The sequence below is a fragment of the Tachypleus tridentatus genome, chromosome 8, assembly GCF_004210375.1.
Source record: "Tachypleus tridentatus isolate NWPU-2018 chromosome 8, ASM421037v1, whole genome shotgun sequence".
NCBI lineage: Eukaryota > Metazoa > Arthropoda > Merostomata > Xiphosura > Limulidae > Tachypleus > Tachypleus tridentatus.
Window position 1 is genome coordinate 88,796,885 of NC_134832.1, and position 27,266 is coordinate 88,824,150.

The 27,266-nt window shown below is 32.4% G+C and overlaps 1 protein-coding gene across 2 annotated transcripts; it reads left to right on the plus strand.

Annotated features, from left to right (window-relative positions):
- Positions 1 to 2,510: 2,510 nt before the first annotated feature.
- LOC143222890 (cancer-related nucleoside-triphosphatase-like) lies at positions 2,511 to 25,479 on the plus strand. 2 transcript variants are annotated; one of them, XM_076450035.1, is made up of 5 exons: positions 2,511 to 2,668; positions 9,889 to 10,051; positions 20,015 to 20,117; positions 24,556 to 24,776; positions 25,303 to 25,479. In XM_076450035.1, exons 1-5 carry the CDS (start codon positions 2,632 to 2,634, stop codon positions 25,304 to 25,306), a joined length of 528 nt encoding a protein of 175 aa, XP_076306150.1. In that variant the 5' UTR covers positions 2,511 to 2,631; the 3' UTR covers positions 25,307 to 25,479. The 2 variants fall into 2 exon arrangements, with proteins under 2 accessions (XP_076306150.1, XP_076306149.1); XM_076450034.1 differs by having other exon boundaries at positions 24,556 to 24,750.
- Positions 25,480 to 27,266: the final 1,787 nt, after the last annotated feature.

Consider the following 27,266-nt stretch of genomic DNA (forward strand, 5'->3'; position numbering starts at 1 on the left):
CAAAATTTGGATCCCGGAAACGACCACACCGATATCACCAATCATAACTGAGTAATATTTTTATAGCTGAACAATAAATAAAACAGTTGAAATTTCTACAAAAATGATATATTTCAAATTTAACCAATAAAATACATAAATAAAAAGTCGTAAGTTTCAAAGATAAAACAATAAAAAAGAAACTTGAAAATATTGGACTTTTTTCAGTAAAAATTTTGTGAGTGTTGCAACAGAAAAGCAAGACACCGTTGATAACTGTGTCTATAAAGGAATACTGCAATACTATCTACAAGGCAACCTTTGATACAAATTCGTATTGATAGCTCTAAAAATGTGGACTTGTGTCATTTCATAATAAGGTTGAGAGAATGGTTGATTCCTGATTATATTTATCTATAATTTCTAACTTGTGAGAACATGTAAAGTTACTGTTTTAGAATACTAACTAATAAATAAATTACACAACAACATGATTTAATTAATTTTCTGGTTGAGAGATAAAGTGATTATAGATCGCACTTCTATTACAATAAAAAATAATTGACTGCCGCTTTTCATAATCGAATTTCTACGAATATTAAGTAGGGTGAAGTCATGGTTATAAAAATACATCTGGACTTCATTATTCGTGCCAGCCTTAATTTTTTTCTATATCAAACAAACATTAATTTTAACACATAGCAGAATATTTGCATTCTAGTTTGTGTATTCTACTACATGATGATGCTGTAAATGAAAAGCATAATAGGAGCTCATATAAATTTGAACACAAGTATTACAATTTTTAAATTGACGAAAATCTTAACGTCTTAACATGTGCATGGCTACTGCGATTACATGGTTAATTAGCTAGATGTTCTCATGGGCTACACGATCGTAAAATAGCCAAATTAAGAACAACATTTTTGTAATAAATGCAATATTGAAAATTAAAATCATCCACAACCATAACAGTTTCCCGGGAGAAGTGGTGGGTAACAGGACGTGTTGTTAAACAAACAATGAACATCAACATCGACTTAGGAAACGTTATCACTTCCTTGCTCCATGTTAATATTGGTTTAACGATTTAGAAATGATAATACTAGCAGTGATTCATAACTGTCTGTGCGAGTTTTGTACGCGATCACTTAACTACTAGAAAGAGCAGTACTATTCCGAGATGGATTGAATCCTATTGTTGCACATCACATATATAATAAAAATATTTATCACTTGTTTTCCTTCCACTTCAGAGTTTTCTACTTCAGCCTTGTACAAGTTGCTACAGTAATCTGTTGATTTTGCGTTATAAATTAAGTTTCAAGCATATTTTATAATTATTTTCGTATAATAAAGTGACATATTAATTTAACAGTAGGCATGGCCAGGTAATTAGGGCGCTTGATTCAGAATCTGAGGGTTGAGGGTTCGAATCCCCGTCACACCAAACATGCTCGCATTTTCAGCTGTGGGGATGTTATATGTTATGGTCAATCTCACTAATAGTTGGTAAAAGAGTAGCCCAAGAGTTGGCGGTGGGTGGTGATGACTAGCTGTCTTACACTACTAAATTATAGACGGCTACCGCAGGTAGCTTTACGCGAAATTCTAAAAACAAACAAACATTTAATGGAACAATCAAACATGGAATTTTACCAAACAAGACGTTTCTGTTAAAATAAAAGGATTATGAACAAGATTGAACAAAGGTTATGTAATAATTGACTCATTACATGTGAGAAAACTGGACAAGTTTAAAACATTGAGAAGTATTGTTTATTTCATTACGAGGTCATTTATTTCAGGGGTTATTGAAACTTTTCTACATGAAATTATGTGTCTTGAAGTTGCTGAAGGGATACTAGATTTAGGGTGTTACAGAAGTACTACCCTATTTATTTCAAACAAATTAATGACGCAATATGACATCCACGTATGCAAGAGTTGAAACATTACAGTGTTTAAATCCATTACATTATTTACACAATAATGTAGGTACATAGGTGTGAAATTAATACACATATAGTACATAAAGGGCCAATTATTCAACATAACAGCTTAGGTATACAGGAGTTAGCACGTTAGAGTGTTTAAATTCGATACATTATTAACACTATAGTGGTATTTAATCTTTTTTTTTTTTTTTTCTTGAATGCTTACAAGGCCCGCAATGGCCAAGCGTGTTAAGGCGTGCGACTCGTAATCTGAAGGTCGCGGGTTCGCATCCCTGTCGCGCCAAACATGCTCGTCCTTTCAGCCGTGGGGATGTTATAATGTACAATCAATTCCACTATTCGTTGGCAAAAGAGTAGCCCAAGAGTTGGCGGTGAGTGGTGATGACTAGCTGCCTTCCCTCTAGTCTTATACTGCTAAATTAGGGACGGTTAACGCAGATAGTCCTCGTGTAGCTTTGCACGAAATTCAGAAACAAAAAAACAAAACGAATGTTTACAAGACGATTTTATGAACTTTTTTATAACAACTACAAACGGTACAGCTAAAAATCTGAAGTGTTGGTCACATCGCAAGTTGCCTGTCATGTAGATTTGTACTTATCTACAAACATACGACTGTTTAGTATATATTTGTGTAACAATTTTATTTAAACAAATCGTTCCAACTTCTAATATCGGCTGCTAGAGAACAAAAATGGCGGCAAGGCATGTTCTTTTAACTGGCAATCCAGGTATATGTTTTATTTTGTGTGGTTACTAATGATTGTTACGTGTGAATTAAAGTTTATTGTGTGATATAAATGAGACTACCGTCGTTAATACTAGTACTAAGGAGAAGAAAGGTCCACCTTTCGAAATCGCACAAGTTAACAGTACTACTACTGTTACTACGTGATAATGATACTGATACGAAGTAAAACTACTGAGTAATGTTTAACTTAAAGAGAAAAGTTACAACCTGAAAATGACCTAAGAAGGTCGAAAAGTTGTTATCTGCTGTATTAATAAAAGTGTTAACACCCATACCAGCCATCTTGAGATTCAGAAAAATTACAAGTTCATTAATACTTAGTAAAGCTAGTATTGTGTGATCATTCTTGAAGAAATATTTAAATCCATGCTTGTATTTACTTCTTGAAACGTATTGTTCTTTAAAAAGTTTTCACTACAAGTAAATCAATGCAATATCATAGATAAATTATGTAAACTAAAACTAAATATTCCAGTTTGGCGTGACTATTTTGAATAGAAAGATTATTGCCTCTTTTGACTTGTGCCTCCCAGTGGCACAGGGATATGTCTGCAGACTTCCATTGCTACGAATCAGATTTTGATAAGTGTGGCAGGCAGAACTTCAAACAAAACTGAAAATTTTTGACGTGTACTTGACATCTCTATAAACTACACCCTCAGATTCTACTGGCTTTACTAGTACACTAGTACTATCAACAGAGCACTCAGTCATCAATGCTCTTGATAAATTAAGTGGATTCTCATATGTATTAAATGTGTGATTGAAGTTATAAGGTCGTTTACTGAATATTTACAAAATTTACTAGTTGAGTCAAGTCAGTTTGTATTTTTCCCAACATCCTCATTACAGCTAGGAATATTTAGTAATTTAATACTGTTAACTAATTTTACATATTTATTGGATTAGTACAATAATATTTAGTACTAATAAATAATATAAACTAGCTAAAAATACAGATTTTAATACTTTTTAAAATTTGAGCATAATTCATGGATGTTCAAATAATAGAATGAGGAAAAAATATCAGGCTTAGAGTATATCATCTGTTAGCATTGTGAAGTATATATTCAAAGTTATAATTTATTTCATGCTAGAAAGAACTGCTAATCGTGATGGTTGTGCAATATATAGAAAGTTCATGAATGTTTAAGAATGAAGAAGTTGTGTGCAATATAACAACATAAAAGTTGTGAACATTTTTTATTGTCATTTGTATCTTTCACCTAACGAAACTAATCTTTAAATGTTTTAACAAATATTTCAAAATATTAAGCATTTCTTTCTTCACCGTAACTCAAATATTTGTAACAAAGTGGCAATTTTATTTTATTCAGAAAACTTTTGTGCTACATGTGTTTTTGAGATGAGATTTTAAATGCATACAAACTACATTTTTAAATCATACTAACACATTACAAGCAAACCTGTAGTAAACAAGCTCTTCGGTAAATTTAAGGAACATGATATTTAATATTTAAAAGCAAGGGTTTTGTTTGTCCATCTAGGCAATTTCATCTACTAAACTAGAACAAATTTGAAGCTATCTCATCATTCAAATATTTATCAAGCATTCTTTCAAACACGGTTCAGTTTACTATTTACTATATTTGAAAATAGCATGTTTGAAAGACTGTCTAACTATGATTTCTTGCTTGTTAAAATTTACACACATTTTCTAATCATATCATTCTTACCAATAAGTATGAAAAAAGATTACACTTCAGTACTTTTAGATTCCTGAAAAATCATAAAAAAAACCTCCGTAACAATTTCAGAGATCTTAACCTGTCCTTGTGTGACAACTTTTCCATTCAACATATTGTACTAGTAGCTGTTATCTGAGATTCTATGAACAATTCAAATTCCTTCCTAAAGTAAGGAATCCAAGACTGATCACAATATTCCAAATGTGGCTTCACTGGTGACCTCTGACACCAGTTCACTAGTCAATTACTTGAAAAATGTATTGCAAATGATTCGTACAGCCAATCCTTAAACTCTTCTAAAACCCTTGGAGAGATATCTGTTGCAGGAGCTGTATTATATTTTTAAAACATAACAAGCTCTGAATTAACCCTGATTATCTTGTTTGATCTCACCATCAAGCACAGTTGTTCAGGATGAATATTGCTTAAAATTGCATTTGCAAAATTTAGAGGAAAAAATTAGATAACTCAACCATCTCATAATTGTCATCCCTCAGAGATGCTACTCCCATCATTCCGTCAATCCTATTTTCACAGATCATGAATCAAAGGCCATTTCAAGTAAGATTTAATTTCATAATTTCAAAGGAAAACATTTAAATGAATTTTCAATTTTAGCTTATCTGTCTCTTAATCTGTACTTTATGTTTACAAGCATCTCACGTATCAGTCTTTAATTTTCATCTGTTCTTTTATTAGCTATCAGTGACAAGATTACAATTTAAACAAGATAGTTATTAATTATTGACAAAATATCTGATTAACTTATTCACAATAATTCACATGTAGGTATGTTTAGTACTTTACAACAAAAATCTCACATGGTATCAGTCATTTTGTTTTGCTGTGAAAATAATATTACTTTATTAACTCTAGTGGCTATTAGTTGGCATAATTTGTATTTAAACTCAAGAAAAAATTCAGCTCAACAACAGTGGAAAATGTGTGTACATATGAACATAATAATCAACATAAGTGTGGTTGAGGATAGGGAAAGTGGAAGTGACAGAGATGATTCCTCATTATTAACATCAACACTTATTCTCTACATAGTTTCTAATGTGCTTATGAGTTGTTTGCCAATTTATTATTGCATTAGCATAAAGTGCTTCCATACTTAAGTAGGAAACACTAAGCTCATTTTAGAATTTCAGCAGTAAAATATCTGCAGTGATGCATATGATTAATTGTATGATGTAATATAACATTTGATGGATAACAAGTGGTCTTTTGGCTTAACATGGCTATCCCATTCATATTATCAAATATTCATCTTCCTCTATTCAGCTGTATCTTCCCAAGTATTCATCAAACCCACTCTTGAACTCTCCCAATTCTATTGCATCGTCCCAGTTGTAATAAGTAAGCTACTATCACTAATGCAATTTCAGTTTACTTCTACAAATTTTAAAGTAACAGTACCATCTGTTATTAGGTTGGAAACTGAAGAGACTCATATTTTCATATTAGCTGAGCCAGTAGTGAAAGCTGGCAACATTTATGAGGCAAATAGAAACCAGGTTAGTTTCATAAAATGTTAAGCAGAAACTGTTCTTGCATCACAATCACAAAATTTTTAATTTTATGAACCAAACAAGTATATATGAGTGGAAAATGCAACTGAGTGTGTGAGGAACATTGTAATAAGAAACTTTGTATATTTCAGTGAGCCTTCAGAAAGTTATATACTTCGTTAGATATACTGATATTGGTGAAGATGTACAATAATGTAAATCAAAAGTACTTAGATCTAATGAAATATTTTGATAACTCTCCTTGATAGGTGTTTTAATAAAAAAAAGTGTTTAACATTAAAATATGTGAAGTGAATATTGAGTTCTTTTAGAAAAACTGAGGTTGCTGATGACTATTTAATAAATAACCAATTAAAATTGACACATTTACACTGATAAAGTTTAAAATGACTTTTTAGAAAAGTAATATTCACTTACAATACTAAAATTATTTTAATTCAAGTTTAATGAGATAATAAGAGAATAAGATCATGTTTTAAACAATATTAAATTTAAATACTTATGCACAAACACAAATTATGTCAACCTAGTTTGATAATTTTTGTAATCTTTTTTTAACAAAAATTAAACTTGTGTTATACTGTTTTATATTAACATAGCTAATTATTAAATTATTATTTGTAACCTAGTTTGTTACTCAGAACTTTCTACTATACTTCTGTCAGGTGTTATTGTTGGTGTTGCCCTCTGTATGCTAAGTTTTTCTTCATACTTGCCACAGTTCTTCTGCTCCCTCCTAATAAAATCAAATATTTCCAACATGTGTCTTATGCAAATCATCATATGTCATTTCATCACCAACAGGAGTGGGATATACATGATGCATATAATTCCCTCTGTACTCCTCTACTGAACTATTACTTCTCATTTGGCAGCGATTGTGCTTGGATGTGTCCTTTTGTTTGTTTCAAGTTTCATTTTCAGCTTTAGTAAGCTCAGGAGGTGGTATTCATTTATTTCATTTCTAGTTTCTATTAAAATTGTTTCTTAACTTCACTTTAAACCAAGTTTATTGTAGTCACATTGTTATATATACTTTCAATTATCGGTTGAGTCTTTCGCATTACGAATTCCAAAGTTCATGTAACCACATAGATGTCACACCTGCAACTAGTGCTGTGTCTCAGGTGCAGATGACCCGCTGGGGGATTTATCTTTGTTTATTCACTGGAAGATTTAACAATACATGTGTCAACCTCTGTCTCCGGATCTTGCATTACTTCCTTGCAAATAAGTTGAGCCTGTTCAGGTAGACAAGGACTATGATCACCTATTTTCTCTCTTCATCTTAATTTTGCCATGCCTTCCCGTGCCCTGTCTGAAGAGCCATTTAGGCCTTATATGGTCATTTTGGATTTTGTTTCTCAGGTATGTGAGGTTTTATCTTTTCACCTTATTTTCTAGAAACATTATCTATTCTTACTACATGACCAATTTTCTCATTCTTATTTGGTTTTTTTTCCTCCTGCCCAGATATGTGGGTACATGCTAACCAATTTGCCTAAAAATTACTTAATGGGCTTCAAATCAGTTGGCTCTTGCATGTTATTGTATATATTGCCCTTTTCTGGACCAGCAGTTGTTAGGTCGAATTTGCTTGTATGTCTGACTCATGCTGAATTTTCCCACCTTTGTCTTGAGTTCACAATTTTTTTATGGTATATTTCTACCATCCATCTCCTATTTGAGGCTCTTTACTGAAATCCTGAGGGGGATTCCTGGTGACATCCTCTTCCTTTTTTTCTCCACATTAGTTTGTTTTTTATCTTTTGCTCTGTCTTTACATGTGCTTTTAGCTGTTCTTGAGACTTTGTAGGTCAAGATGTAATCTTATCTTATGAGGCAGTATGTCTTTAACATTATTTCTGAGTCTTTGGAATCATAAGTTGTATCAGTACAACAACAGTTTACCATTTTCAACTTTGTTGCTTGTTTGTTTCGGATGCTTTCAGGGAAGTACTTCTGTCATTACCTTGCACCAGTTCTGTCATCTAATCAGTGTGGAATTCTGTCTGATCTTGTAAGAAGATGGAAATACCATATCAGAAGTTATAATTATCCTGTGTTGAAAATGTATTTCTGATAGGTATTAACATCTTTGACACATCCCACCCTTGATTCCCATTTTCTTCAGGTTTTTACATCTACTGCCATACCTCAAAGTGATATTTTGGTAAGGATGTATAGAGGGAGTCATTTGCATCACCTGAGAGACATGATGGAATAATTTAATTTTAGGAGTGGGAGAGGGGAAGGTTTGTAATGTATAAAGAAAAAACTTGCATATAGGAGATAGCACTGGATGAGAAAAGGGAAATACCTATATGAAATACATTTTCAGTATAGGAAAAGTATAACTTCCATCTATTTGGCAAAATTTGTAGGCCAAATGAGATATTTGGCAAAATGACTGAATTGGTTGGGTACCCATTACAGTAATGACTAATAGTACGTACCACCTGATCTGTAGCTTGTAATACAGAAATAATCTTTTCAAGAAATAAGTTTGGATTTGGACTTCCAAAGTTTAAACTTTACTTCCAATCTTTCCATTCTGATTTATTCCATTTAGTCTAGTTGCTTTGTGCCATAAAATGCCATCCAATCAGCCTCTCCATTTTACCTTGCAAACTGTTTAACCAAGTCCATTTTAAATGCTTGAATCAGGCCCAGTAGTTTTTGAGCTGTCAAGAGAAAACAAATCTAAAACTTTCTAGCCTGTTTTTGTAAATCCTGTTTCTTGTGATAGCCATGTAATGTTCTAAAAGCTTGTCTTTGTACTGTTATCTTACATATAGAAAATAGCCTAAATTGTATAATAAACTATATGCCCTCTTCTAAAATTGAATCCACGTAACAGGTTCATACAACTTAAGCATGATGTTGGGAATCTACTAAGAAAAGTTATATTAAAAAATATATTGAAACTAGCATAAAATTTAATAAAATAACTTTCAATATAGTTTTAGAAATTGTTTATATTGCAAATTCTTTTCACCTACTGATTTAGATAAGCAGACATCTTTTAATATTGTACCTCTTGAATTTCAAATAAAAAGTCTGTGAAGAAACATGCCAAACTAATTTGATGTGCTTACTTATGATATTGGTGAAAAAGTTAAAACATTGCGTTAATGATATAAAGTAGATATTGTTGATAGGCATTATTCTGATTAGTAGAATGTTACTAGTGAAGTCTGAAGGGTTTATTTCTAGGTCCATTATTATTTATTTATTACTATGTCATTGATGTGAAATTCCTGACTTTTAAATTTTTCAAATTTTCTGATTTTGTAAAGTTATTTGTGAGGCTGATGCTGCTAAGAAAGCATTTTTCAAATTGGGAAGAACATTGAAAATTGTAATAAATTGGTAAGAACTTTGAGAATGGGTATTGTAACTAAAGTTATCTTTTATATGTGGAGAGCATTAGTGCTCTAGACAAGTATTGATAAAAGCATGAAACCAATAAAAATCTGAAAAATGTTAGCTTAAGTAAAAGTAATAGCTTTATGTATATTACTAATGAATTAGTATGTAAAATAAGGGATTAATTTTATTGTATGAAGGATTTGAAATGCTAGAAATGATGCAGAGAAGAATTTCCATAATAAGATTTTAGTATCAGAAAAAATTGAAGGAGTAGTCCTGATGGAAATTAATGGTGTCCTGTTGTCTTATTCATTTTCTTTAAGTATACAGATGTGGGTTGATGTTTATTTTTGGGAGTTTGGGTAAAATGTGAGTAAATGTAGTAGGTTGGAAGGCTCTGACTTGATTTTATGTTTTTAAATCTCACTTAATTTATTTGGTTTCAGTATATGTCAGTAAATAATACTAAGAGTAATTTTGTAGAGAAAGTTCTATTGTTAAACTGATTGTACTTTGAAATACATTATGTACTTTTTAAATGTTTGTATTATTTTAACTTTTATGCATTTTTCATTTTGTCTAAGGAATTGGAAAGACAACTGTAGTACAGAGGGTATGTGAAAATTTGAAAACATCTGGTGTAATGCCTCAAGGTTTTTACACTGAAGAAGTGAGGCAAGGAGGTAGGAGAATTGGTTTCGATGTGGTATGTTTAGATGGAGAAAGAGGGCCATTAGCCAGAGTCAGGTAAGATAGAAATTAATTTTATAATTAGATATACAGTATCTATATAATAATATGCTTGTTTGTGTGTGTGTGTGTGTTATGGAAATGGCATGCATATGCATATTTAGATTGTAATGTGCATGTATTATCATGACAGACAAGAACTGAGTATTATTATAATACTGATAGGCTGGCAGAGATCCACAAGACATTTGCACTTGGATTAGTGTCTCTATTGTTGTATTACTTTCCTTTAAATACAGAATTACTAGAATAATACAAATTAATGCTAATCTCAGACACTTAAATCTTGTCATACTATAATTCTGCTGTCAATACTTCTTATAAACATGCAGTAAAAATTTTACCCAGAAAAACAGTATGTGTGCCTGTCTGCTTGTCTCAGAGCTGAAAAGCTCAAGTAATGAATATGAAGGAATAATTTAAAAAAAAAGTGGTTATTAACCATTTAGTACAATAACATTAAAGTTTGAATTTTCAAAAAGATCTAATGTTAGGTTCTAGAATAACATTATAAGCTTATTAATAGATAATATTAAGTACAGTATAGTTCATTCAGAACTGAGATCAGGTATAAAACATACACAACACAGCATTAACCTATTTCTTTATCAAACTTAGGCCTTACATTAGTTAAGATTTTAGAAATATAAAGTACAACCTAAATACAAGTTGACTTGCACATTTTGGTGTCTGTTATTACATTTCATTTGCATTATTTTACAAATATTGTATTTAAAGAAATACTGTTGCATTAAAGATACTAATTTGACAGTTAATGTTTTACAGATATCTGCTACTAAGTAATATTGTTGAACTTATAGCTCAGAAACAGTATTAACCCTTTTGCAATGGGTTGTGGGTCAAAGACCATGTCATCGCATTTGTTGGCTTGAATTTAAAATTTTATTGAACTACTATTTTATGAATTTATGTTAATAAGATTAGGATCAAATTGTAGAGTATAATTCAAATTACAATATTATATATGAGTTAATTTCCCAATTTTAAAGTAAATATTAAAAGAACACACCTTAAAATATATTTTCTGTTGAAACATATGTTTAACCATCAACAAAGTTCTTACATATGCCTATAAATCATTGTTTGCCTAACTATTATTATATTAGCATTATGTGCTTCTTTACTTAAGTAACAGTGTCAGTTATTTGCATCTTTGGCATCTATTAAAACAAGAATAAACAAAGAATTTGGTCTTGTAGTATGGCAGTAGGAATTAAACTAAATCATCATCAGAAGAATTAGAAGTGGAGAAGTTTACTGACATTTCTTATAGGGGTCAAGTGTGTGTGTTTATGATATTTTACAGCATTATATTTAAAATTTAATCAAGCAACCTTATTATCAATCTGTGTCAATGAATTTTGGATAAAAACAGTTTATAAATCAAATTTTTGTGTTATCTAAGTTTTAATTCAAAAATACTACTCAGCACCATCAAGAGGTATTACTTAGCACTTACTACTGTGTAATTTCCTAGGCATGTCATAAGCTTTCATCAAATCTCCTGCCCCTACACATGTAAATATCTATTGTGCTAGTCTATGATGTAACCATCATTAGACTGTAGCTCTCCTCCAGTAGAATAATTATACATCCTTGATGTGCAGTAAACTCCCTGATCACTAGCATTGGAACATAGGCTCATTCTTTCCTCTAAACTGCTGGTCTCCAAATTTTTTTTTTTATTATTTTTTTACTTATTACTTTAATCTTTCATTACAATTTTTTGATGATATGAAAGAACAATATTGAATTTTAATATTATTGGTTAAAATTATTATTTAAATTATCTTTTTTTTATCTTTTCAGATAAATGATTTGCCACTGTTAGGACTCATCCTATTGTTTAATCCAATGTACAGATTTCTTCAAGGTCATTATTAAGTCTGTGCTAATAAAATACTTGGCTGATTTTATTACTTGCTTAAAATAAAATGAACCACCACAACATTAATTTCATGGATTAATTTGATTATATATTGATATTCTCAATATCTGGTATCTCCCAAGGTTTTTGATAGTCCTTCACAGATGTAACAAAATAATTTTATGGCAACTGAAGACACAAATAGTTTGTGATATAACTGCTATTGTGTACAACATGGCAGGCTCTATTCTGATCTCACATGCTGGATTTTCAAATTTTTGCATACGTTACTTCAGTTGTGCATACCCCATCTTATGTTTTGCTAGAATTGTTTTCATGCCTACATTTGTTTGTTGTTCCTTTTTCCCAACATGAATCAGGTAGTCCCACTTTCATACTTCACTGCTTATTTTATACAAATTAGCTGGGGTACCTGTACCGTGGACAGAAGTTATGTAAATTCATGATTAATGAAAGGTTATCTTAGGACATGAAAAGCTGTTTCCTTTATATGTAATTTAAAAAACAAACAAACCCAAAGGCCCATAAAACAGCAAAACACAAAATGTTAAACTGCAACTTTGTATGTATCACCTCATGGACCCAACAAATGTTCATGCCAAATTTGGTGAAGATCCGTCAACATGAGCAAAGTAGTGGTAAAAAAAAAAAACTTGCACAATTGAAAATTTGTGTGTATTTCCCCATGGACCTAATGCATCTCCATACCAATTTTGGTGAAAATCCATCCACATCCTGTGAATTATTTACATGGACATACAACAGATAGTAGTTATATTTATATAGTTGGCACCAGTGCATTTGATCTATGTGATGTATTTGTGACATCATATCTGCATCCGGACAGTGGAGAAAAATAAAATTCTCTGTGATGGGAAATAGAGGTGAAGCAGTAAAATCATAACCTCTGTTGCAAATCTACATACACATAGGATGAAAATTTCTCAAAGTTGTGGGTTGCACATCATGTAATAAAACAGTTTTTCCAGTATCATGTAAACTAGAGTTCCATTATAGTATATATGTCTTCTGTATTTCTTTTTTTCTTTTCAATTATGTTATTGTTGAATCTCAGACTTCCTTGTTGCTTTAGCCTCATTCACCAGAATTTTTTTTTTTTAACTTAGGAATCTTTTTCCTTTTCTCTAGTATTTGTTTTCGTCTCTAACTTAAAATGTTTGTTCTTTCTCATGCTTCACATCCATTTAAAATCTTTCTATCACATTCTTATTAGCTTTACTGGAGCAACTAACACATACCTGTTTTCCACATTGTCTTTAATTTTCTTTAGTTCTGTCTTAGTAACCTAGGTTTCTAGTTACTTCCCACAATCTCCTCTCCAGGACCTATCTTACATCTTTCCTTTGTGATGTGATTGTGAGGGTATATCTTATACATTGGTATCTTGAGCTTATGCAGCCCTGGCAGTCATCTCTTCTCACTTTGGATTCTTCCTTTAAGGACCAGTGGTATTCCATCAGGTATCTCATCATATACAGTCACCTTCTCTTCTGCTTCTTGGCTTTTTGTTACTATCTATAACCCTCCTGCCTTGTAAGTTGGCTGTCATAGGTTTTGGAGGAAATTTATTTCTGGAGCTTCTGCTGAGTTTCAACCCTGTAGGAATTCTGTTCTTTATCCACTGGTGTACTCTATTTGCTACAACATTAAATTCCTCAGGTGCTTTTTCAGGGTTTTTTTCCTACACCTTTCCCCTTCACCTTTGCCTCAAATGCTATGAGAAAATTCTTTAACTCTACATTGGGGTCTTATTTTAATATTTTTGTTTTTCACATAAAGATGGGACATTGTCGACCAAATACTGCTTTGTCTCACTTAACCCAACATTGGTCTTTCATTGGTTTCTGAAAAGAAGTTTCTCACTATTCAATGGATACTCTCCCAAGTAATGGATGACCAATTTTTGGGACTGTACACTTTCTACACATCCCAATTTGTCTACATACTTTTTGCTTCCTTTGATTTTTATGGTTGAACACTTGGTTCTCAGTCCTTTCATGCAAGTTGACTATGGCCTCATGCTTTTTTTCATTGGGTCCAATGGGTTTTTCATCAGAGGTTACATTCTTGAGGTCAGTTATACCACTACTCTGTGGACATAGGCCTCTGCATGCACCTTCCAGTTTGGCTACCACTACTGCAACTCCCTTCTTTCTCATGAGCCATATCATTTGTGCTGGCTGATTTGGCTCTCCATTTCAGTTTCGACCAGCCACTCTGTATTTTCTGACTTCCTTAAGTTTCTAGTTCCTCTTGGGTATACCCACACACATCTCTTTCAGTAATTTCATGCCTGTCAGTGCAGGTGTGTCCAGAGATACAATGACTTGTTTTCAACCTCTCACAATCATGGTGGCTCACTTGGTCCCACACAACCCCAGATGTTCGCTTCTCTGACCTTACCCAGACTGACATTTGTTTGGAGACTGAGCTCAGCAGTTAGCCTGTAGGCTCCTTCAACTTACATTTCTGGGTTTTCACATCTATGGTGAATGTATCACATATTACACTGTGTGTCTGACACTAATAAATCCTGTGACCACACCTTTTCACTGTTTCTATTCTATTGGGGTGCTACTCCTCTGGACATCTCTCCCCTTTCTAGCATCTGGTCTCCTGGAACTTGATTCCTCTGTTTATATGTCATTAAGATGGTAGCTACATGCAGCCCTGCCATCACCATCTGTCTCATTTGGTTTTCTTATGATTCATTCAGACACCTTTGTTTTTTCCCTGACAGGAAGATTCCATCTTACAAGATTTCTTTTTGCCCAGCTCTGGAGTTTTTGCTTTGTGTTCAGGACCTTCGTATTTAGTTGTTGTTTGGTCATGTCTCAAGAGCTCAGGCCCTGGCAGTAAATTGACTATCTCTCTCCTTTCTGAGGTTCTTCACCAAAATCCTGAGGAGCTTTCTGGTGAAGAATCTCAGAAAGGAGGTGGATGTTAGATAAATACTATAATATATATGTGAAGGTTGGTGATGTAGTAAGGAAGTACAAAGTATACATTTTCTCCATCTGACTTATAAGATCCCAACAACAGAGAAACCAGGTATGCAAAGGCAGATGTGACCTTTACCTGCACGTGTTTACTGGCATCTTACCTTCATGATTTAAGTATGGTCCCATTTATTGGTGTTGCATATTTGACACAGTCTGCGAGTTCTTGGAGTCATGAGTTCTATCAGTACAAAAAGTTTATCCTTTCCAGTCTTGTTGTCCATTCCCCTTCTCAAACCTTACCTGACACTTCTTTGGCAATGCATATCACACTGCTCACAGTATCTGTTGGATTTAAATTGTTGACTTTCTTCATCCATAGCATCCCTTTGTTAACAGTCATATGGTTCTTCAAGTTTAATTGGAAGGATTCATGATTCTGTTCTTTTCTCACTTTCTGCATCTCCTTTGCCCATTACCTTCCCTCCACCTCCAATGACTAGCCAGTGTCTGTTGGCAGTGATTCAGGACATACTATCTCAGCATTCTATCAAACCTATTCTACATACTTTCCCAAGTTTATATTTCAGACTCTTTGTTCCCATAAAACCTGGAACTGGAGACCTGCTAATGTTTCATTCAACTGCTCCATTTTACTAAGGAGCCATTTCTTACCCTATAATAATAATTTTCTCCAGGCTTATGGATGCTACACATCCTTATCTCAATTTGATCTTGTTATTATCTTTGGTTTTGGGCTTGATTTCACTCCTTATGTTTTCTGTTGGGTGGTCAGAGATTTTGTTTGTCGTCTTCATGCTCTTGGGTTACAGTTCAACCATTATATGAAAGACTGGCTTCTTCTGGCTCATTCGAAACTGGAGTCAGCCAGCCGTGCTTGTCAACCCCTTCAAGTGGCTGCTTAGATGTTCTGGTTAATCAAATTAGAGAAGTCCTTTCTCTGTCCTATTCAATATCTTGTCCATTTATACTTGTTTTTTATTACACTTATCTTAGTTGGATTTGACATCTCCACTATGACTTCATTCCATGGAATTTTCTGTTTGCCACTTTTCAGCTCCCTCACTTTGGAATGTAGAATCATGGACCTCCATCTTTACAAATCCATATGTTTTTTTAGATATCTTTGCCACTATTCAAAACAAGCACACATATTACTAGAGTGTTTACAATACCTATTCTTTCATGCCATACTTTGCATCATCCACCAGATATTTTAATTAAAATGTGATATTATTTCTTATACAAAAGATGGTACATAAAACAACACAACAGACATCCAAATTTGTAATTGCCATCCTTACCAAGCCAAAAAATACCTTTATTGATCCTCCAACTTTTATTAATCATACTTACGTGCCAAAATTATTACAGCAGACTTTCTACTTTGTAGTAGCTATCCTTACCAAAAGGGCCTGGCATGGCCGGGTGATTAAGACACTCGACTTGTAATCTGAGGGGCGCTGGTTTGGATCCCAGTCGCATCAAACATGCTTGCCCTTTCAGCCATGGGGGCATTATAATGTTATGGTCAATCCCACTATTTGTTCGTAAAAGAGTAGCCTAAGTGATGGTGGTGGGTGGTGAAGACTAGCTGCCTTCCCTCTAGTTTTACACTGCTAAATTAGGAAAGGCTAGTGCAGATAGTCCTTGTGTAGCTTTGTGCAAAATTCAAAACAAATCAAACCCTCACTTTCTACTTGTGAGGTTCCATTGCTTTGAAGGATGTGGTCTTCAACAACATCTCTGGTCTCCTTTGGTTGTGCACACCTGAGACCCCGTTGATGGGATCTTCAAGATGAATTGAACCTTGGTCAGGATCCCTTGGCAGTTTGCATTACCTTTGCTCACACCCTCATGGATAATCTTTGGTAATTAAACAAAGCCCATACTGTGGTGGGTGTTCTACTTCCTCTTGTCTGGATGTACTTCTGTTCAAAGATTCATCTCTTTGGGTTCTGGCTATTGTCAATGTCTTCAGCCAGGATTGATCCCAAAAATTTCTTAATCTTTATTATCCTATCTGATTACTTCATTGGGTGCTCTCTCTCATCCATGCCACTCAGAGTTGAGTTATTCTGGTCACTTCTTACTGGCCAGCTCAATCATGATCACCAGAATTGCAACAATAGCAACTTTTCCATACTGTTTCCTTTCTTTGTCAACCTTGATCACTAGTTATACATCCAGCCATTCATCCTAATGCCTGGTTTTTTTCATATCCTTGGCAAGAAGGACAGATTTCTCTTATGGAGTAAATTTCCTTTTGGCTTGTTCCATACATCCTTCTTTGATAGAGGTGTATCAGCACAAAGGAAGGTCTACCACAGTTGATTGTTAATTTAGGGATTTCCCACTGACTGACCTACTGTGACTGAGTTTTCACCTAGGTATTTTGATTGGGAACCACTCACTCTCGAGTTATAGGGCTACTTTATCTTATTCCACTCATTTTTCCAATATAATTGAGTTTTGCTTCCTCTCTCTTAGCCATGTTAATGATTTCTTTCTTGATTAGTCATCCCTCTCCTAGACAGCCTAGTCATTCAGATTGAGATATTAATGTGGTTTTCCATTCTTTTGCATAATTTCCATTTGAACATATATTGTGCTCCATGTTTCTATTTTCTCTTAAAGCATATTTTATTTTTCTCTTAGCCTTAGATGTTAAAAGTCTGATTTGTTTGCCATTTACCTTTTATGTATGTTTTATCACCATACCTCTCTTCTCCTTTATCCAGATCTTTCCTTCCACCCAAAGACCATTAGTTTTCTTTCTACTGAAATTTGTTCAGGGTGTCTTGTCATCAGATTTGACACCTCACCCTTTTCCTCACTTCTTGTTTTCATGAGCCATTAGAGGAAATCCTACAGTCATGCATTTGGACTACGTCTACTATGTTTATCTATGTCAGGTTTTCATTTTTTACCTGTGGTTGTTCTTCCGCGTTTCAGTGTGACTTTGATTTCATAGGTTTATGTTCCAAGTTTCATTTCCTTTTAAGGGCCCTTTTTTTCATTTATTATTTATATAGATCCCTCTCTGTGGCAAACGGTGCCTGATCAGGTATTTTTTAATTAGAAAACTGTAATGTACAGCCATTTTGATTTGTGTTTTTATTTCCATGACTTTGCAAAGCTCACTGCTTAGATGGAGTGTTCAACAAGATCACTTTTAGGTGAATAACCTCAAGAAACACTTGCTTCTTAAATTTGCCTATTTCAAACTGTACCATCCATCTACTGCATGAGTAAAACAGAAATGGATAGTTTCCTATTTCTGCCATGCCTTATATTGAATATTTAAATTGGTATGATCTGCTTTTTAAAATAGTGTTTCATTGTCATCCATTGCATTGTCTCAGGTGATGATGATGGCATTCTTCTGTATTTTACACGTCATTCTCACCCCTTTCTTCTAGTGAAATATGGGAATCCTTACCGCTTCCCAGTTCCAAGTTATTGGGGTGGTCGACCTTGGAGGCATCCTCATAAAAGGGTTCCACATAGAGATGGCTATAACTATTCAGTGCAGAGTAGAGCAGTGGTGTACGTTTTGTGTAGATAACGTGATATTTTCCAATATGTGTTATACAGTCACAAAGGAATTAGATGTCAAATTGCAATTCACCTCTCTAATTGGGAACCATCGTCCTACCACCTGTTAGATGTTGGTATTCTGTGGCTGCATTTTAGACTTAGAATAGAAGCAGTCACCATAATTCTTCACATGTGATCGTAGTCTTTGTGTGTTGTGGGTTACAGTGGAGGTAAGGGGGATGGTCAATTTTTTTGTTGATGGAGCTACTAGTCCACCCCCAAGGTTACCCCTTCATGGATATCACTTTCCAGCAACATAGGTTTTGGATGTAGTTGACTTACCAAGTATGGTCCATTGCACCCTAGCCACTCTACATGTAGAGGGACATCCATTGATTTACCCATTTTTATACAATGTAGGCTTGAGTTGCATATACATTTTGCTACTCTGCCAGAGTTCTCTCCTATGCATTTCTCATACAGGCAAAGAGTATACTTGGTTCAGAAATAGTGTTTTCCCTCTTTAACCTCTCATTTCCAGTGGTATCTCTATTTTAAGCTTTCAGGGGTTACTTCTGCTATTCCCTTGTATTCATTGTAGGATTATAGTTGATTTGTTGAGAAGTTGTTAGTTTCCTGAAAATGTATTTACAAGAGGAACATACCTCCTCTCACATTTCCCATCCTTTCTCTCCATTTTCCTTGGGTGTTTACATCTGTCAGAATTTGAAGTGATAGTTTGGGAGAGGTGTATAGAAAGAGTGGCATGCATTACATGAGTATATCGTGCTCTTATTGGTGGAGAAGTGATGCATGATGATTTGCAAGAGACACATGTGGGAATCATTTGATTTTAATAGTGGGGAGCAGTATACTTGTGGTATATGTAAAGAAATTTGTTTACATATTGGTGGTAGCACTGGATGAGAGTAGCTAATGTTGTGAGTAGAGTTAAGTACCTATCAGAAATATGTTTTTAGTATAAGAAAATTATAACTTCAGAGTTATTATAAGTATAGTTTTACACATTTTGAAGGTGTATCAAATTGACCTTTTTCATACAGAAAGAGTTATTATTTATATACAGGGTGTTTGGAAAGTCACTGTGCACTTATATTTATTAACAGACATGTTTCAATATAGAATACAGGAGTTAAATATGAATGACAATTATAAACAATGTTGAAAGTGACCCCTGTTGGCATCAATACAGGCTTGGATCCTTCTTATTTTGTTTCTAAACACTGCTATCAGTTGCTGGCTTGAAACAGACTGAATAACATATGGTTACAAAACTGCACAGTGACTTTCCGAACACCCTGTAGAAACAAAATGGTCTTACTTGGTTTTATATTAGTCAGTTGTAGGTTGTATATCTGTCTTTCCTCCAGTGAAGAGTTTACAGTGTCAAGTTCCTACTTAATTTTGGTAATCTGTGAGCATAGCATACAAGTCTAAGACATCATAATATTAATACAATATTTAAAGAATTTTTCCTTGTTTAATATTTTTTATGTAATTCTTTTTTAGTGAATTTGTCCGAGATTCAGTTGTAAAAGGCCCAAAGGTTGGCCAATATATTGTGGAGTTGTCATCCTTTGAGAAATTGGCCCTTCCAGCTCTACAATCTGGAGTAAGTAAAGAAACCTCTGTCAAAGAAATGTTAACATAAAAATATGTAGATAACAAACATCCAACTTTTAAATTTGCCATATTTTAATCCTAAATTATGCTCCAACACATAAACTCACACACTTCATATAGTATATATGTTTTTATGATAAGGTACTTAATCAACGAAATTAATTTTTGAATAGTACTTGAGATTAAATTCTGTATTTTTTTAATTTACAGTGTAGTTACAAATAATTAAAAAGCACTATATTTTTTGTTTAAAATTTGAAGTGAAAATTATATGGTAACTTGAAGTTTAAGGCCCATCTTATTGTCATAATATTTGTGCATGTATGCACATTTGTAAATTATTAATCTGCCCAGATCTAGCCTGTGTGCGTGTGTGTGTGTGTACATACACACATAAATGAAACAATAAGAAAATGACTTTAATTATATATATTACTTTAAATTAAAAAGAAATAAATAAAAACCGCATGTACGTATAATAATATACTGTTTTTTTATCATCAAGGATACTCTCAAATTTTTATAATAAAGCTTTCTCGAACGAGGCCTACTTAATAATATAAATCTTTGTTGTTTTTTTTACTTTAAAGCTTTCAAACTTCTTCAGTATGCAAAACTATGTAAAATTTAAATGTAGTTTTAAATTTATTAGTAAAATTATCTTATCATTTTGAGAAGAATGCTAAAAATGGAAATACTTGGAAACAAACAGTTCTGAAGCAGACCTCAGCAAATCCTGGGTACCAAATTACTGTGACAACTAAAAACTTTCATCATGATGTCTAGTATTTTCTCCCATTTTGTCTGTGCTAAATAGAACTCGAATCTAGAACAATTCTGGACTCTTGGAAGAAGTCTAGAACTATTTTCACATTTTTTTAAGCCCTAAATCAAACTGTTTTTAGGATTTTTAAGATGGATTCAACACTTCATGTTTTCTCAGTAATGAAATTCTTCAGCTGTACAACACATTACTAATCTTTTGCCATTTTTTTTTTCTTTTTTTCTCAGTTCAACCAATTAATGTGCATTTTTATACTCAGGTGGGACCAAAGGCAGTTTAGGCAATACTATCAAGTGGTCATTGATATCGTGATCACTGGCATGCTTTTGTTGCTGGGAAAGTATACACTGTGGCTTCGATTATATGTGCTGGTCTGGGGAAAGCAAAAAATTATGAATAATAGAAAGGGAAGATAATCCAGGGACTAGTGTATCTTATTAGCTATCCCACTGTTTAACTAAATTTTTTCAGTATATTAATTTCCTTGTTTTCCATTTTAATCTTTTTATTGTCATTTATTCACATTATCAGGAACTGTTTATAAAAGTCACTATAATCATAAAATCCAAGTAACAGTCAGTCAGCCATTCTTGATTTTTCTCAATTTCATGAGTTACACAAGTCCCATTTCACTTTTCTTTCTATAATACTTTGTCTTTTGATTGTGTGTTCCTCTTCTAGTGTAATTTATCTGCTAACATGTGCATAAATAGCTCTTTAGTTTTAACACTTTTTTTTATCTGCAGTCTACATGAAAGTGCATTCACACCCTGTCAATGACTATGAAAAATAAATCAAATGTAAGTCTGTGTTTTGAAATTCTTACAAAAAAAGGCATTTGTTGAAACAAACTGAAGATACCAATTATCTGTAGGAAAGAGGACAATGCATACTGAAAGATTTCCCCTCACAACCTAAAAATGTATTTGTGGTTAAAAAACATTTACTGTGCAGTGTAGAACATCAGACAACAACTAAAATTGAGGGAAATCTCTAAAAATTCTTACTGTTTAATTTATGTATTTTTGTATACTAAGACTTTAAATCACTAATCAAATAAAGGTAACCAAGGTACGAATATTTTGTATTCCTGTCTTAACAGCAAAAAGTAAAATAGACAAGGCTAGGCTTGAGCTGGCTGACTTTAATTGGAACGCACTCCACATCCTGCATGTGAAAATCCCAGGTATCATGCAACATCTGAATTTGCACTGCATTTACTGAGCACAATTTCTTTGAAATATGTAATTTATTGTCTAGATTTGTTATGGTACAATTGTTTTGAAAAGTTATGGGGAAAAGAGAAAACTGCAGATAATAGAGGATTGAGGATAACAAAGGTACATATAATCAAGGCATTAGTGTAGCCTCCATTTTTTGGTAGAAACAGATGTGAAGTTAGATTAGGTACATCTAACTCTTGAATTTTAGGTCTTGCTCCTAGATCTGAAAATATTTGTCAATGCTTGTTCTAAAGTAGAGTATTTTTTTCCATAGTACACTTACTAATGTGTTTGTTAACAGTTAATAGGTTATTATTTGCAATTTCAACATGAAATTTGTGTAAATTTTTAACAAGTGTAAATTTTTTGTTTCTCAAACATATATTTGCTTACAACAAATACAAGGTAATACACAAATAACATTATATGTATTATAACTAAATCTAGAACTTATAAAAAATATTTTCTGCCCAGTAGGGCTTGTAATATATTTAGTATATGTAATATAACTTTCCCACAAATATAACAATTTGGTTTATTGAAGCAAAAAATACATACATACAGAGACACATACAGGCTGGAGCTTGGCATGTTGATAACACATGCCTACAAATTTACACTTCATAAAAATTGGTTTCGGTTTTAATAACAAATTTTTCATAATTCTGCTATGCAGATTTCTAAAATAATATTAATTTTTTTCTATCATATGAATACTTTTTACAAATTAAGAAGAAAGAACGTACTTAGATCAAATTATTATTTTGTTTACCACAATGAACACTTTTTATTATTACGTTTGTTAATAAAAATGCAAACAAGTTTAAGAAAAGGGAAGAACATTGATGTCAAACAAATTGCATTCTCATTCATCCTGATTCTTTTTAGGAAATCTGTGTCTTTTTGTCTCAAAACTATGTGTTGTGGTTTTTCTTTTGTGTACTGCATCTGGAGCATCTCATTTCAATGATGAGCAGTAATCAGCCATCATACATTGTTCCACCTTTCCTGATACTTCCTCTACACTTCTCTGATGTCTTGATAAAAATTTTCCAGACATTACCATTTGAGAACAATTTATATTATCATTTCTCTTGACATCAGATTCAGAATAATGTGAAACTATATCAAAAATCTCTGGTGGAGTAGGTATAAGTACATCAGGTCCATGAGCAATAGATTTTGTAGCAGGTTGAGGATTTGCATAAGAAATTTCATTTTTATTTCAAATGTTGTAGTCTTGCATGTTACATGAGAAAAAATAAAGTCATCTATGTGGTTTCGAGGCTCATGCCAGACAATTAGAATTCTAAAAGGCAAAGACTTCTTACCTTTAGCCCATTGGCTCAACTCTTCAACACAAATGTAAACTTTGTGCAGAGCTCATGATTTATCTAGATACCCAAGTTTTATTCCAGAATACACATAATATGCTTTTTTGATGAATTCTGTAATGTTTAGCCATTGTTTCTTCACAACAAATTTACCACAAATATAACAGAATATGTTTTGGTCATTTGGCAACTTAATGTTGCCATAGCAACAAATAAATAATATAAAAAAGAAAAATAATGTCAAAGTGCAAAGACAAACAAATCTGATTCAAACATGGCACATCATGTGATCTGTTAACTGTTTATATATTTGTGGTGGGTCCTAGAATGATTGATAAGACTCTCACAGTACAGTTGGTTCAGAGAAATCTATAGCCAGTGGCTGTCAGGATTTTAAGAATAACAAAATATGACTTGATTTCACTTAAAATTATTCACTTTTGTAAAAGTAATGTAATTTTTTTGTGTGAAAAATCTGTACATCATGGAGAAAAATGATATTTTTGAATTCTGTGTACAGGAATTATTGTAGAAGATATAAAACTTTCAAGACAATAAAACTATTGCAGGTGTGCATAATTTAACCAAAGATTGTGGTTCTGATTAGTACTATTTTTGAATTATTGCAATAATAATTTAATGTCATGAAAATGTTATAAATCAAAAAGAAGGCAACTGGCTGGCAGCATTCACTTCCACTCTGGCTACTTAAATGTTTAAAGAATATTTATTCATACTTACTCAGTTTAAAATGCTGACTATAGTAAGTATAGTGAAAGTATAGTGTTATATAAATTTAAATTTGCTTTTATTTTAATATTTTGTTGTGATTCTAATTTTATTTGTGAACCATATTATTTAATGTATTAGAAACAGGTATGGATCTAGAGAAGAGGTTGTGCCACTGTCACTAATTTTGAACTGCTGACTTTTTGTTGGTTATAGGGGTATGCAAGTACTCATTTATTAATAATTTGTAATCCATTAATGAGTACAGTGACAAAGCAATGAGCAAATGTCACTAACTGTCCATTTGTAATACAGACACTTTTACTTTTGAGTAACTTCTGTTACATCTGTTTATAGCAACAAGGTTGTAGGTTCATAATTCTGGATGAAATTGGAAAAATGGAGATGTTCAGTGAATGCTTTAAACAGTCTGTACGAGCTAGTTTTAACCTTAGTGGTGTATCTATTTTGGCTACCATTCCTGTGGCCAAAGGAAAGCCTCTACCATTAGTTGAGGAGCTCAGGAACAGGAAAGATGTCACTATAATTACAGTATGTATTCACAAGATACTTGTTAAGTAAGTGTAGTTAAGTAGTAAAATACTGTTTAAAGATAAACTGAGCTTAAATAATTAAATTCTGTCTAAATGTGCTTTATAAATTAAAATACAGTATTATAATGTTTTATTACCCATTGTTTAACAATACATTTTGATTTGACAATGGTTTTGTTTTAAAGCATTATTCTGAATACAAATATTTTTCTTACATAATGTATTTAGAAATAAGACAGTTTATTTAAAATGTGTGCTATGCAAGCCAGGATAATAAAGATAATGAGTTTTAGCTAAATAGTACTGTTTTATAATTGTTTACGTAAATGAACTACTACAGTTTTATTAAGACTGTTTTAGAAGCTACGTTTTGACACTTATTTCATATGTTTTGATGTTAATGTTGTCTTACAGTTAGCAATGTAAAATTGAAATATTAAAGTTAAAATAAATTTGTTTTATCTTTTATTTACAAAGTTACTGAATTTTCTGTTGATTTATAAGAGGAAAACATTTGCTTAATTGATGCATGCCTGTTATCTTACCATAGGTAACTCGTGATAACAGGGACAGCCTTGTTCAAGAAGTGACCAATCTTCTTCTTAACACAGCTTGAAACAAATGTGACCATAAACTTTTCTTTGAGGAATTTAATGAATGTATTGTTTGTATATACACTTGTAAATAAAAGTGGAAAAAAGCATTTCCATATATCTTGCAATGAAAAGTAATGGTCTGTTTAACTCGTTTAATTATATTATTACACTTCTGTACTAATACACCTAGCCATTAGTGAAATCTGATCAGTTACTTATTTGATTTTTAATGGATTATGTTCAACAAATCAAATGAGGCTGATCTTCCTATATTCTCCATGTTTTGATTTTTTTTAAGGTTATACTCCTTTAATATGAGAGTCATTTTCAGGTACAATAATTTAAGATTAAGGTACTTTTAAATCCTAAATTGTTATACACAAAAAATTTAACATTTACTTAATGTGATACAAAACTTTTAACAAGTTAGAAATATGATTAATACTATTCTGTAGATTTCTTCCCATAAATTTTCATAAGATTATTGAAACTAAATAAACTGATAAAGTATGAGTCAGTAAAAAAACATATTTACTCTAATCCCATAAAAATAAAGACAGTGAAACATTTAATATTAATCAAGAAAACTTGTGATGATAATAGATGAAACTTAATGCTTCAATCTTCCTGGCAGGTCTTAATTTTACATATTTTACATATTTGTACCTTCATTTCCATATACCATTATAGTATACTACATCTTGTTTGGCACAGATAGCCTAGTAGCTTTGTGCCAATAAATATGCAGTACCTACCTACTTGTAGTAGATGATATCTTCAGAGATTGAAATAGTTCATAGGATGGAAATCAAGTATTATAAGAAATATCAATGTCATGGTAATATTGACATGCTATAATTACCATATTTCATAATTTTTTTTCCAAATTCCATTATCAGTGTGTTAAATTAACAACTTTGTAAAACTTCTTGTGTTGACATCCTGGTTTTGTTTTCACTGATTTTATTCTAGTTAGATATAGTTATCATTATATGGAAGTCCTATTCATGTAAATCAATTAAAGACTTAGCAGTGTTACATGCTGTTACTGTTAATAGTGCATGTCTACTCGTTTCTGGCAGATGCAATTAAATGAGCAAGTTATTCAGCAATCAGATTTGCTTCTGAGCAAATAAAGAATAATGAATGTTAACTTGTTGTAATCTTTCTTATGATTAAAAAAGTCTTACCTCATATAACACTTGTTACTTTTGTAGCTTGTAATAAATAAAGCAATATATTAAGGTATAGTTACACTGTTGTTGAGTTCAGGCATTGTTAATACAAAAACAGGCATCACTGAGGCTAGTTATGTAACCAACAGCCACTTGACTATATCCTCATATTTGTTAGCAAAATGAATGTACAGAAAACACTAATATCGATTTGTCTGTTATTTTTGTGATACTGGTGGGTTTAATCATAGTTTCAATTACCCTTTATTTTAAAGCAATATTACTAAATGTAATTGATCCTCACAAGTAATAGAGTTAGTTCCCCATTTGTACTCACTAGTAGTCATGTAACTAATTTTTTAAATGTATGTATATTTAATTAAAATTTAAATATGTCTGTATGTCAGTCATATTAGTATAATTTCATAAATATGTTTTTTAACAGTCAACATATATTTTAAAAAAAGTAAAGTCCAAGACATAAATAATGGATAAAGGTTATTTACATTGTGGGTGATTTCTAATTTGTGTAATGTTTTTCCCTGCTTTGAAACAAAGATTTTGAGGGTCAAATACACATCACAGAAATATGCTTAGTTATCCTATTGGGTCGGTAGTAAGTCTGAAAGCTTATAATATGTAAAACTGTGTTTTGAAATTCATGGTGGGTACAACACAGATACCCACTGATAATAACAAAATCAAGACCAATATTGCCTTTGGAAATATTTTGGGAAAGCTGT